We start from the raw sequence: 13,891 nt of genomic DNA, 5'->3' as shown, positions 1-13,891 counted from the left end.
GGTTCCATCTGAGGATACATACTCTGGGTTTCCATTTCACCCACACTGCCACAGCAGCACATAAAAGCGGTCAGTCTAATCATGCAAGGAAGCAGCACAGACACAGCATAGCAGGAGTCCTCCCAATTCAAAGAACTCAGTCTGACAATCTGCCTCCACCAGCCAGTGACAACAAAGACCAAAGCCAACTAGCCCTCAGGAAGGTGATGTCCGATGGACCGGTCAAGCCTGAAGGAGGTGAGCAGAGAGATATGGCCAAGGAGAAAACCTTAACCAAATGCCTTCTTGCCGTATCTAATTCATTACAGGTTCAAATGATTTCTTCAGCCCTATCTGTGGCTTCCAGTTTTACTGAAAAACATTCTCAATCATCACTAATGTGCTAACTCTATGTTAAAAAGCTGTATTAAGTCTAAATTATAGTGCATTCTGATACAGGGGAACTCCACTGTCTCCCAACATTGGATTAACTGTGCTCTCGTTGTCTTCTAACTAGCATGCATTTAACCTGATCTGCTTAAGCATTCCTCCACTGAAATTTCAATTTAGACAGAGCATTTTGTTGTCTGTTGTTTTCATTTGCACATTATTGTTTCTTCATATGTTAAAATTTCAGTTCAGTTAATGGTGGACGTTCACAGCAGAAAACTGTGAAATTATGCTAAATGATTCTAAATGTATCTAGATCAATTTGCTTCCCACTACCGTCAAACTATCAAATTATCAAACCATAGTATCTGGAACAGTATATGCTAAGGATTTGAAGGGTAGAGAACATGGGTTATTTGAATCGATGATCCATGTTCATCCATCCTTTGCAACAAACTGTTCAAGTTTTTATTTATTATATACTTTGTTTTTATCTTTACATCTTAGGGAGATCTGATTCTCCAATTACTTCTCAGAAAGAGATTTACCTCATCAGTTTCATGTGGTGCATATTCCATTTTGCTGGTCCCACATGAGCATAATGAGAATACACCAAAAACTAGCATTTGTCCTGAAATCATGAATACTAACTCTCACCATGTGGGGTGGGGTGGGGTGGGGTGGGGTGGGGTGTGTGCAGTAAAATTAAATATTAACCACGAAACTGTAATCCTACACTTTTTCACTAGGGTGTTGCAGGGCTGAGCAAAAAGAGAAGCACACCTCACAAACACTTTCTCCTCCGCAAAGAAGTACCTCTTATTTCACTGTTGGCTTGAAATAGTTCACAATGCAGTACACCACTAACTCTTGTCAAGCACAAACGGTGGTTGGCTATATGCCAAACCAAAATCTGTGAACTCATGCTTTGTGGCATCTGACTGACTACATGTTACTATGCTGTTTTAGGCCATGCAATTCCATAAATTGTTTAGATGTGATTACATTTGGCAAAAGGTATTCTACTGTACCTGAATCTTTGAAGATAAGGAAAAGAGTTGTTTGCTTTGCTCTGGAGTATCCCAATGCCACCATGAAATATCATCACACATGCCACTGCCAATACAATATTATTGTTTCGATTTTCCAATTGTGAAGAAATCAGACACCAGAACAAATGTTCAATTTTTTCCTACATATCACATCTTGAATAGCTGGGTGCCATTAATCTTGTTTATGTAGTTGCCTGTTTGGTAATCCATCATTCCTTCCCTGTACAGCAAGGGCTACCAACCACAGACCTGGAGAAAGCTCAGTCTCCACTGGCTCATCAGCCAGTAGCTTTGGCAGCGGCTACAGTGTGGATAGTGAAGGAAGCAACATTACCACCACCACAGGGGATAACAATCTGTTTCCCATTCCAAGAATGTAAGGCACTTTGTTTCATTTCATATACTTCTAGCATACTGAATTGGAAAGACAATATTAAAGTATCAATTCTTTTAGCATTGGATTGAAAAATATACATTCCAATCTATAAATAGAATTCTCCTGGGTATGCCTTGGAATCTGCGTCCCAGCGCCCAGCTGACTGGCTGGGCGGCAGACATGCCTGATTGGCTGAGGCGCACCCAGGAGGATTGGTTGCTGCCGCTGCAGCAGGCCTGGCTGCAGAGGCCAGAGGTGGCTGCGGGCCCAGCCCTGACGCAGAGACAAGGCCCAGGAGGGGGGAAAGAAAGGGGGGACAAAGGTGGCTGTGGGGAGGAGAGGTGGCTGGTCCTGGAAGCAGAGACCGGGGCAGAAGGTGGGGGGGGGAGAGGTCCCCAATCTCTGGAAGCAGAGATTTCATGAGTGGGGGGGGAGAGGAAGGTGAGCGGCCAGTAAGAGAACGTGTTGGCCAGGCCGGCCACCAGGCAGGGAGAGGAAGTGGTAGCAGGCCAGCAAGCTGCTGGGTGGGGAGAGAAAGCAGTGGCCAGGCTGGCTGGCCCCCAGAAGGGTAGTGGAACAGCGGCCAGGGATGAACGAAATCTGGAGAATGAACAGGCTCAATGGAGGGGAGGAGAATGAACTGGGGTTTAAAGTAGTAAGGGAGAATGGCTGAAGGGATGCGAGTGGGGAGAGAGACCGGGGAAACTAGGGGCACAAATGCTCTGCACCAGGTCAGCTAGTACTTAATAAAGGAAACACCAGTAAAGTGATGGCCACTGCTTCTGTGATTTAGCCTGTAAAGGCTGCCCATTACAGAAGTGCCAGACATCAAAGTTTTGGTGCTTCCCACTTTTATTTCATGGCTGCTGGATAAGGGTTATACTGCCATATTTTATTGCTACTATATCTATTGTAGTTCAGTCTTTTCTGCCTTTGTTGTAAATGTTGGAAGATTGTTATACATTTAAAATATAAAGTAAGTAAAGAAAGTTAGGCTGCAAAGGTATATGAACATTTTGGTGAATGGATTCAAAATGGTGGCACCATAACAGAAAGGGAAGGATCCCTGGACCCACTTAGTCAATCTCCAACAGGTGCAGAACACTTAGCAGGGCTGCTTGAGGAAAAAAGCTGTGGAGTATGCATGTGTAGACACCGTGGTATAACAGTTTTCTCATATTCCTTACCTCTTGAAGTGCCATAAGTACATCCCAGAAGGCTGTGTTTCTCTGGGCCTATTTCCTTTTCTTTGGGGGGGGGCAGAGTATATCAATTAGGCAGTGAAGAGCTGCAAAAATTGCTTCCCCACCTCCACTCGTTTGCTCTGGATATCAGCAAAGGAACCTTCTGGCAGGAGGAGGCATTACCTACGTTCAAGCCATTAATGCAGGAAAGAAAGGGGTACTTACGTGAATATTCTAACCTAATTAAAAGTTCATTTTGAAAATGATCGTACTGACATGCAGTATTTTTTATTTCCATATTTAATTCATGGGGAATCCAGCAGAAAGATATAAAAAGACTAGGCTCCACAGATGAAAGGAAGGACCTTGCTGGTGAACTCTTGTAGTTAAAGAAACTGGACATTTTGCTGATCCAAAAACAAATCTTCTGGGGTCTTTAGTGTCTGATTAGAATGTCCTGAGTTGACTCAAACCACAAGAAGTGCAAAGACTTTGGCTCTGATCATATGTAACATTGCATGCCTCCCTCCGTATGGTGGTTATTATTACATTTATATCCTGCTCTTCCTCCAAGGAGCCTAGAGCAGTGTACTACATACTTACGTTTCTCTTTCACAACAACCCAGTGAAGTAGGCTAGGCTGAGAGAGAAGTGACTGGCCCAGAGTCACCCAGCTAGTTTTATGGCAAATGGGGATTTGAACTTGGGTCTCCCCGGTCCTAGTCCATCACTCCAACCACTACACCACGCTGCCCCCCCTGCCCGCCATGTACATATTTGTCTTTAAGGAGAGCAGTCTCTATGCAGTCATCGAGGCAGGGGAGGTGTCATTGTGGGTTTTATTCTTTCCTAAAGGACAGCCTGCACATCCAAGAGGATATAACTGCATGCCAGTGTACAACTGTAGAGCAGATTGAGCAGCTGAAACTTAATATGTACATGGAGCCTGTTTCATGCAGCCAAGTATGATTTTGCACATCTATCATGAAATGTGGATATTGTGTTAAGGATTCATCTTGCTGAAAGCATCTTTTCCTATTCTACAACAAAGCCAATAGATGATGGATCAACCCAGCAGAGCAACTCTATTGGTGACTTTTGCTGGTTTCTTAGATTATTTCAGAAAGAGAAGAATTTTCTCATCCCCTTTGTTATGTAAATTGGTTTGAGCACTTTTTCTAAAAAAGCAGTGTATAATTAAATAATAATACATAGTAATTATATATTATATTTCTTTACAGAGGAAAGATGAACCAGAATGGGCAAGATCTAGTGAAGCAGTCAGGTGTTGGATTATCAGAGGCTGAAGGTAAAATGAATTTAACATTGGACCACTAAATTTTAGAAGGAATTTACTGGATTTTCCATGCAAATTTTAAGAACAATTATGGACACTAAAATTGCAAAAGGTTGCTCATATGAATGATATAAAACACTTGGAAGAGATGATATAAAATAGGTGACAAAGGATTTTTTTTAAAGGGGGGTGGGAAAAACATCCATAGCTCATTAAAGAGCTATCTGGAATCTTGGGATTCCGGTAAGGAATTCCAGTAAGACTGCCGCAAGGAAAAGGAATGCAAGATAGATTCCTTGCGCTCAGATGATACAAGAGTAAAATAAAGGTGATAGAGCACATGCTCTGCATATGGAAGGTTCCAAGTTCTATTCCTGGATCATGGCAGGCAAGCTATAAAAGGCTCTTGCCTAAAATATCTAATCTGAGAAAGAACAGCCCTGCTCAGATTATAATCTGCAAATTGATATTTGTCGGTTCTCAGCTATGCTGCAGATTGCAGCCTATTTACTTAGTCTCATAGAATCATAGACATTCAGCCAGTCAGATCTAACCAGTTTCAGATATGGGAAGGCCTCAGCAGTGGGCCTTCAATGAGCACCTTTCTCACCTTGGTGGGATGCCTTTCCTTTACTTTGGCGGTTCCATGTTTCCTGTTTCTGAATCTGTTTCGTGAATTTTCCTGTTTCAGAAAATTCCTGTTTCTGCTGTAGCAGTGACAGCTGAAAAAATGTTTTTCTAGTTGATTGTGTTGACCCATCCCCTGCTTCATGTTGGCTCCAACCAAAGTGAACCATTGTGCAGGTAGAAGAGAGACCTGGAAGGTGGAACACCGTTGTTGCTGCTGCTGATATAGCAATGAAAGGAATAAAATCCTATCTTGCTTTAATCACGGAATGTGGCCTCATCAGTGACCTCTTACCTCCCAAAGGTTATACTGGACCCTTCATAGCTGCTCAGTAGTCCTTGTGATGCCACCCTTGAGACAGACCCTCATCTACATCACCATTCCCTATTTTACTCCTTCAGTGTTTATGTGATGGAGTATTCAGAGTTATATCATGCAAGTTGTATACTTGTATTTGCAATGTCAAGATACAGAAGCATAACTGGTCATTTGTAATATTGCACATATAAAATTGATGGAAACTTTGTTTGGTATAAGTAAGCTCCATGCTGACAGGTGGGTGGTAATGACCACACATAATGACCAGAACCTCAAGTGACCATGGTCATATAACAGTTTATATGCCCCATAAATGAAGTAATCTATGTTGCTGTCTCAAGCATGCACACTACTGCACAGTCACCCATATATTTTTGAGTTTGGACGCTACAGTATGCTACATTCCAACTCAAACATATATGGGTGACCGTGCAGTAGTGTTTTGTGCTTGTGCTCACCACCAAGGTAACACCTCTACCCCAAAATGGAAAAAGGCAGGAGAATGATTGATATCGCAATATGCACTGGATTATGAACAGGAAACCCAAATGGAAGAATTAAGGCAGAAGCAGTGGGGATAATAGGCAGAAAACATTTAGCCACCGATACTGAACAGATCCACTCCCTCCCCCAACTAGAAGCAATAGAATGCAATGCTGGTAGCTCGCTTTTCCTCCTCAGCAGTAGACCTCTTCCTTTATTTGAACTTGCTTTAAGTCATTCTTAAGCCTTTGGGAGCCATCAAGTAATTATTGCAATTCAGAAACACGGGAATGCAACGAAAACACGAGGGAAGTGCAGAAATAGTTTTCCTGACAGCTTTCAGCTTTTTATGCCCCGTTCCTCCCTCACATTTACTATCTGCTCCTCCATCCATATGCAGCTTGAGACTTTCGATAGCTCCATGAGCTCCCCTGAAAACGTTTTGAGGGGAAAGGACTAAGGGAGAGTGACTCTTGCTGAAGCTCTGTAGAAAATTTGCACCTGAAGAAGAGGCACATCACATGCCAGTTGCTTTTCTTTACTAAAATATGAAAATGAAAAGCTCAACTGCCTCACGAAGCAAAGTCTTGCAGAGGAGAAGGGGAAGGGGGATACATATAAAAGGGTGGAAGGGAAAACTGAGTGAGTCAGACCAAGCTGCTTGGTGGAGCTCCTCAGAAGCGTTGGGCTAGGAGACAGCCATTTGCCTTATAAACCGTTTGCCTTATAAAGTGTGCCTCAGAAGGGCACACTTCTGTCTGAGCCATGGCTATGGTTGAGGCTATGGAATTGATGACCAACCCTTAAAAAATAGACCAAATTGAATCAAATTTGAATCAAATTAATTCAAATTCTAATGTGGTTTGTGGGCAGTAGATTCAAACTCCAATGGAATCAATTCGAACTGGACAATTGATTCATGCACATCCCTAATTGATGCACAACCCTAATTGAGAGAGATCAGTAATAAAGCAACAGTGTATTTTAGACTTTAACAAGTACACAAATCGCTAGCCACACACGAAAAGTCCTTCATGCTGTCATTCTTCAAAGACAATATAGAGGATGCTTGGGTTTATGCTTCCGTTATAACTACCAACACATCAGAGCTGGTATGGGGAGCTTGTATCTACATCATGGGCTGTGCCACGAAGTGAGACCCAATTACCTGGAACTCCACACAATCTTCAAAGCTGTGCGGGATCTTGCCCCCTTCTTCCTGCCCTAACGCCTGCCCCAACTTCCTGCCCCAATGCCTCTGCTGTTGCTGACACTACAACTATGGAATAGGGCCCTTCACCAAAGGCCAGTTCAGCCCAGTGGTCCAGCAGGACCATTTCACTCACATGAATAGCAGCTCCTGCCTATCTTCTGCAAATTGGACACTCTGGCCTTTTCACCTCACTGACCAGCCATTAGATTACAAACATTTGTACCAGAGTGGGCTAGGAGAAGGGGTCAATGGGTGTGCTCAGCTGGTTCTTTCTGCTACAGTACATGCCGTGGGGACACCTCCCCAGTCATCCAAAAAATAATGCATGACCGTGACCAGGTAAAACATAGGTATGGACATAACAGCAACCTGGTGGAATGTTGAGAATCATTGGGACACTGTTATTCCTGCATACAAACAGAAAGGAAAGATAGAGGCAGATTGGGGAATTGGATTCCCCAATAGAATCCAACAAGCCAGACAACCTAGGACATGAGTCCTCAAAAAAATCATTATGAATAACACAAGGACAAAGAAAATGTGTTACTAGAGACGTGCTAACGACCGCCAGTTTCTGGTTTTTATTTTATCTCTCAGGGAGCCATCTTAGCTATCTATCATTTGTTCGGAAAGAAATGATAGCTAGGCTTGGTGTACAGGTATATATATGTACCTCTACACCAAGCCTTTTACCTGGCATGTGCTATCTCCCATTTGACCTTTTTGCCCATCTGGTTTGTCCAAATTGTTTCCACTACAAGCTGTTTTGCCACCTTTTTGATTTTAAGCACCAGCAGTCTGGTTCCATCTTGGCTCAAGTGCACCAAGAGCGAAGTTGCACCTGTTGAATCTCTGCCTTTATAGCATCTTCCTATATCACTATTGCTCAGAGAGGAGAGTTGGCCTTGTGGTAGCAAGCATGACTTGTCCCCTTAGCTAAGCAGGGTTTGCCCTGGTTACGTATGAAAGGGAGACTAGAAGTGTGAGCACTGTAAGATAGTCCCCTCAGGGGAAGAGCAGAAGGTTTCAGGTTCCCTCTCTAGCATCTCCAAGATAGGACTGAGAAAGATTCCTGCCTGCAACCTTGGAGACCCCGCTGCCAGTCTGTGAAGACTATACTGAGCTAGATAGACCAATGGTCTGACTCAGTATATGGCAGCTTCCTGTGTTCCTATGTTCGATAGATGTTTTATACCAGCGGGGATTCAAACTGGCAAACTTTTGGGCTTGAGGATGTTAAAAGCTTTTCTGAGACCTACCAGTTCTGAGGTAGAATGAAGCAGCCAGAAGCCAAAGTCTATGTGACCGATCCTCACCTTCTTACTTCAGATACATAAACCATACATTAACCAATAGTGGTTAACCTTTATTTTCAATATGGAAAAAATATTAGGAAAAATATTTCACCAGCCAGCCTTTCACAGCTGTTTCCGGGGGTAAAGATAAAAAGCCTACCCCTTCTCCATTTGAGCTGGACACTCCAATTAATACAGATACAATTCAAGGAGACTTCTACAGGTCCGTCTGAGAATGGTCTGTAAGAAGGATCTATAAGATTTGAAGGCTCCATATAGAATATATAGAATGATCTATATATAGAAGGATCTATAAGATTCGAACATGCCTTTGTTTTAGAGTTACCCAGGGGGATACCTGGGGATACCCGGGGGATACCTAGAACAGAGAGTTTACCAGACAAGATTGCTCCTCTCCAACCACCTTTATATTTAGCCCCATGGAATACAGACAAGCTACAGGAACTAAAGCTGGAAGATAGGTGACTGGAACACATGATTCAAATCTGACAAGATACAGCATAGAGCCCATTTGAACTGCAGCAATTCTGGTTGCACTTCTAACAGGCTGAGGTTCAGTAGAATTATTCTGAAGTACTGGCTTTGTCTGCTCCCGGTCATACAAGATCTGTAGTGAATATTTCTTTTTTCTATCACTGATGATTTTTTTTTTTAAGGCAAAACCCAGGTGGGTGAAATTAAGATTGCTTTAAAGAAGGAAATGAAGACTGATGGTGAACAGCTAACAGTGGAGATTCTTCAATGCAGAAATATCACCTACAAGTTTAAATCTCCAGATCACTTACCAGGTTGATTTATTCTTAAAATTATTAATAATCTTATTAATTATTTAGCATGTATTCACTACTGTATACTTTTAATCTTTAAAGCTGATCAGCAGTTTTTTTAATACAGAAAATATCATCACAGTAAAACCATCCATTAGCAGACCTAAATCTGATCTGGGTGTGGCTCTGTCACGGGTTTGTAGTTGTAAAAATATAAAGTGTGAATTTATCAAGCACACATACTTGAAAGTAATGTATCAGACAAATACACTCCTCAGTGTATTTGTCTGATACATTATCTAAAGTATTAAATGGTTCTATGTAACCATCAATTTAAGATGAACTCAGCATGCAAGGCTATCACATAGATCTGGACTCACAAATGGTTTCTGTGTCCTAGAATCCTCCAATGAAGGATTTGTGAAGCAATAAAATCCCTTCAGCAGAGAGAAATTTCCCTCCCTTCATCTAGTACTAAATGAAGTGAAGACTCCTAATGGAATTTTATATAATATGTAAAACTATTTATTTGAACAGATCTGTACGTTAAGTTGTACGTTGTCAATCTTGCTACTCAAAAGCGAGTGATTAAGAAGAAAACAAGAGTATGCAGGCATGACCGAGAACCTTCATTCAATGAAACATTTAGATTCAGTTTGAGTCCCACTGGACACTCTCTCCAGGTAAATCTCCATATTAATCCAACCTGTATGTTTTGCTTTCTATGTTGACTATTTGAGGCTCACTTCCATTCATTTTAGTGTAGGCCAAACCAGATGTTGCATCAACATCTCCCATTATTTGTTTTGTTGCTGAAAAGGAACTGCAAGAGCTGCCGGATTTGGCAGCAAAATGTTAGGGATTTCCTACAATACAAATGGTAGCTTTCGTCCACGCAGAATCATCCTTGCCAAACTGTTTGTCTCCACAGAAGGAACAAGACCAGGGATTCTGGTGCAACTCACTGTGTGAGAAAAAGCACCTGGAGCGACAATTTGAGCACTAAATTGTTCAGGGCCAATGCACATTATTGCATACAGCAATAATGTGCAGGTTTCACACATAAAGCTTTCACATGTTCTAAAACGTGGGTTATTCTCAGAATGCAAGAGCTTGCAGAGAACAAGAAGCAGTGTGGAACCAGTGGGGAAGGCTGCAGAAGTTTGTGTATGGAAAGTCAACAAACCACTTTATATCTCCAGTCTCTAACAAACCACTTTATATCTCCAGTCTCTAACAAACCACTTTATATCTCCAGTCTCTTCCTTTGAGTGCACACACCCCCTTGGAATTTCTCACTGCTCAAGAAAGTGGAAGTGTGCAACACTCTTCCCTGAAAAACAGAACACCACATTTTGCCATAATCCCCCCACCCCCGCCAGAAAAATCTGACCAATCCACTGTCAGACACAGTGCTGCACTGCAGTAATATCTCTGCAGTGTGCTCTCTCACACACAATTATGACTCTTTACTTCAGCATTGCCACAAAATCCTCTATCAGCAGCCACCAAGCATAGCCATGTTCAACTAGAACAAAGTCAGTACTGTTTGCAGTGTAGAATATAGATTGCAGAGCAGACCAAAGCAGTTAGTGACAGTCCGGTTAGTCAGCTATGGTGCTAATCACAGCAAGCACCAAGAAATCTCACACGCTTAGAGACATGAGCTCTGTTGGGGAGGAGAGCTGGTCTTGTGGTAGCAAGCATGACTTGTCCCCTTAGTTAAGCAGGGTCTGCCCTGGTTGCATATGAATGGGAGACTAGCTGTATGAGCACTGTAAGATATTCCCCTTAGGGGATGGAGCCAACTTGGAGAAGCCACTGCCAGTCTGTGTAGACAATGCTGAGCTAGATGGACCTATGGTCTGACTCAGTATATGGCAGCTTCCTATGTTCCTATGAGCTGCCATTTCTTGCCACAACTCAAACCGCAACAAGGATGGCAGGCACAGGACAGAGCAGTCATGGTCTGATGGACCAAGGTCTGACTAGAAACAAATTTATGCTCTTACCATGAGAACAAGTTTGCTTTCTTCTCCTCCAGCACACTTACCCCCCTGTGTCTGGATAATACCATAGACTCTGACTGGTGCTGGGCCAGTCTTACGCTGGATGTTTGGACATGAACGTAGCTGTCTGGCAGTCGCCACCAAATCCATCCAGACTTGGTGACATGTTGCCCAAATCTGGATTGGCTCTGTCTCCTGGCTGGCCACTGACTGCTGCAGGAACACACTGCTCCGCAAAGCTGCAGGTTTTGATGGAACCCTTGCACCCTTGGCAAGACACCAAGGAACCCATCCATGGACTACTGGGTGGCACGCTGAGGCAGAACTGCAGAATGGACGTGGAAGGACTGTACTGGCCCAGGATGGTGTAGCTGTGGGTGGAAGGCGCACTAGCAACAGCTGATTTTAATCCCTTTGGTGATAAATAAATCAGATAAGCCCAGCAGGAATTCAGTCTGATCACTGGGCAAAACAGTCAGTTCCATACTACCAACAGTGTGGCTGCGGTATCTCTGATCAGTCTTCTCTGAGGCACAAATGGCTCTCTGCCTTGAAGTAGCGCCTTAAATATATTTTGAAAAATCCCTCCACTGGCCTTCCTGCTCCTTCACCCCAGCCCGTGGCCTTTGCCCAACTTTTATTTTTAGATTTTGTAATGCATTTATTAGTAATATGAATAAAAACAGAAAAGGTTACATCTGAGAGTAAACATGATTACAAATAAGAACATATCCAAGATTGTTCTTAGAGAGGTGCCGACTTCACAAGAACATAACATTTATATGTAAATTTTTCTTCTTAATAACACAGAGCCATAATAGACTCTCAGCCCTTACACGCCGATTACATAACAATTTAACATATTCATGACAGGTATCCACAACCTATTGCGCACACACACACACAAAAAGCAAAAAAAAAGGACAAAAAAAAGGGGTAAAGTGACAAATAAAATGAAATAACTAACTGGGACTCTCTCATCATTTTAAAGACCAACTAAAATGTTCTTGACTACAATCCTGTACAATACCATCAAATCATATAACAAATCTTACCCATAATATAAAAAAATTAAGCTTTTAGTTTGATTTCCCTCTTCACAAAATTTTTGATAAAAGTGGTTAAATAACAGGCAATCTTCAAATAGCAGAAACTAATTACATATAATTGCATAATAATAATAATAATAATAATAATAATAAGGTTAGCATCGGATTGATCTGCCAGTTTACATATTAGAGGAGCAATAAGGGGTTCCCTGGGATACAAATGAAGATTACAGTGGAGAAGGATATGTGCGACAGTTTCTATATCTCCTGACCCACAACGGCAGTGTCTTTCTTCTAAAGGCACACCTTGAAACCTCCCAGCTAGAAGTGCGGATGGAAAGGAATTAACCCTTACTCTTGTGAATATCCATCGAAACTTAGAGAAAGTAATTGTCGACAGATATTTTGCGGGGAAAAGATCCATATTAGTTCTTATAGCTCTATCAAACTCTGGAAGCGCAGCCCAGTTTTCTTGGATCTCAATATCAACAAAGCGTTGTTTCACTACTCTTTTCGTGTTCACTAGACCCAGTTCCAGCAGTTGGGCTGGGTCTAAGCCTAGAGAGGTGAGCTTCGTACTTACTGTAGTACACCATAATGGCTGGGGACTAACTGAAAGAAACTCAGGAATTAAACCAACTGGTCGCAGATGTATTTTCAACCAGAAATAAATAATCAAAAGCCAGGCCTGAGATTCAATTTTTATGAAGCCAGCCTCTGTCCTTAAAGTCACATTTGCTGTACATTTTGGTGTACCAAATAAATTCCTCAAGAACCCTGATTGGGTTCTTTCCAAAGTGTCAAACCTTGAGTATGGACCTAGTTGTATGCCATACAATAATTGCGGAATGACCTTTGCAGTATAAAGCTTTAAGGCAGCTGGTATGTAGCCTGCACCCTGAGTTCTGAAAAATCTTAAGATTGCTGCTGTGCTGCGTTTTGCCGAATCTGTGACCATACTAATATGTGCAGATTTCCCAGCATTATGTTGAAAAATTACCCCTAGGTATCTTATTTGATTTACCTGTTCTAGTCGGTGTCCATCTAGCATCCATACAATTTTTTAAACTTTATTAGTGAAACACATCATTTTAGATTTGTCGTAATTAATCTGTAGATGCTCATCTCTGCAGTAAAGTGCTAAGGCCTCTAACGCTCTTTTGAGCCCAACCCTGGTTTGAGATAGAATTACTGCGTCGTCGGCATACATCAGGATTGGGATTTTCTTGTTGGCTAGTTTTGGTGTGTGTGTGTCAGATGTCTGCAAACACTTTATCAAATCGTTAATGCAAAGGTTGAATAGGTAAGGGGCTAGTACACACCCTTGTCGCACCCCTTTCCTAATGGGTACTAAGTTTGTAAGGTTACCAGCATGGTCTAAACGCACTCTTTAAAAGGAATTTTCGTGCATTTTGATGAGCAAGAGTAGAAGCCTTCGGTCCATAGAAGTAGCCGCCAATTTAGACCAAAGACGGCCTCTAGAAACTGTATCAAAAGCCATCTTAAGGTCTATAAAAGCGGCAAACAGGGGTCGCTTATTCCTTTTTACCTGTTTGTCCACAAAATGTTGTAATATTAGACAGTGGTCTAATCCAGATCTGTTAGCTCTAAATCCTGCCTGCTCATCCTCAATAATGCACTCCTGCTCCATCCAAGCACATAGTTTGACACATAAGTGTTTGGCATAGAGTTTACTTATGATGTTTAAAAGGCTTATTGGTCTATAATTAAAGGGATCATCCCTTCTGCCTTTCTTATGGATGGGAACCACAATCGCCATTCCCCAATCCTGGGGGAATTGTGCTGTTTGATCAATATGTGTGAAGAGAG

General features: G+C 42.1%; 1 protein-coding gene across 11 annotated transcripts in view; it reads left to right on the top strand.

The window, feature by feature from the left end:
- PCLO (piccolo presynaptic cytomatrix protein) overlaps positions 1–13,891 on the top strand; it is a 381,716-nt gene that overhangs the window by 361,680 nt on the left and 6,145 nt on the right. For 6 of the 11 annotated variants that reach the window (XM_053252849.1, XM_053252847.1, XM_053252840.1 and 3 more), the window contains 5 exons: positions 55–237; positions 1,650–1,797; positions 4,223–4,290; positions 8,893–9,024; positions 9,541–9,686. In XM_053252849.1, the coding sequence (XP_053108824.1) occupies positions 55–237; positions 1,650–1,797; positions 4,223–4,290; positions 8,893–9,024; positions 9,541–9,686 (677 nt within the window). The remainder of the gene's footprint in view (positions 1–54; positions 238–1,649; positions 1,798–4,222; positions 4,291–8,892; positions 9,025–9,540; positions 9,687–13,891) is intronic. The other 5 variants (XM_053252843.1, XM_053252842.1, XM_053252845.1 and 2 more) reach the window with 3 other exon arrangements.

Source organism: Hemicordylus capensis, chromosome 5, assembly GCF_027244095.1.
Source record: "Hemicordylus capensis ecotype Gifberg chromosome 5, rHemCap1.1.pri, whole genome shotgun sequence".
NCBI lineage: Eukaryota > Metazoa > Chordata > Lepidosauria > Squamata > Cordylidae > Hemicordylus > Hemicordylus capensis.
The sequence above is the reverse complement of the archived record's forward strand: the minus strand, read 5'-3'. Positions and strand labels throughout refer to the sequence as shown.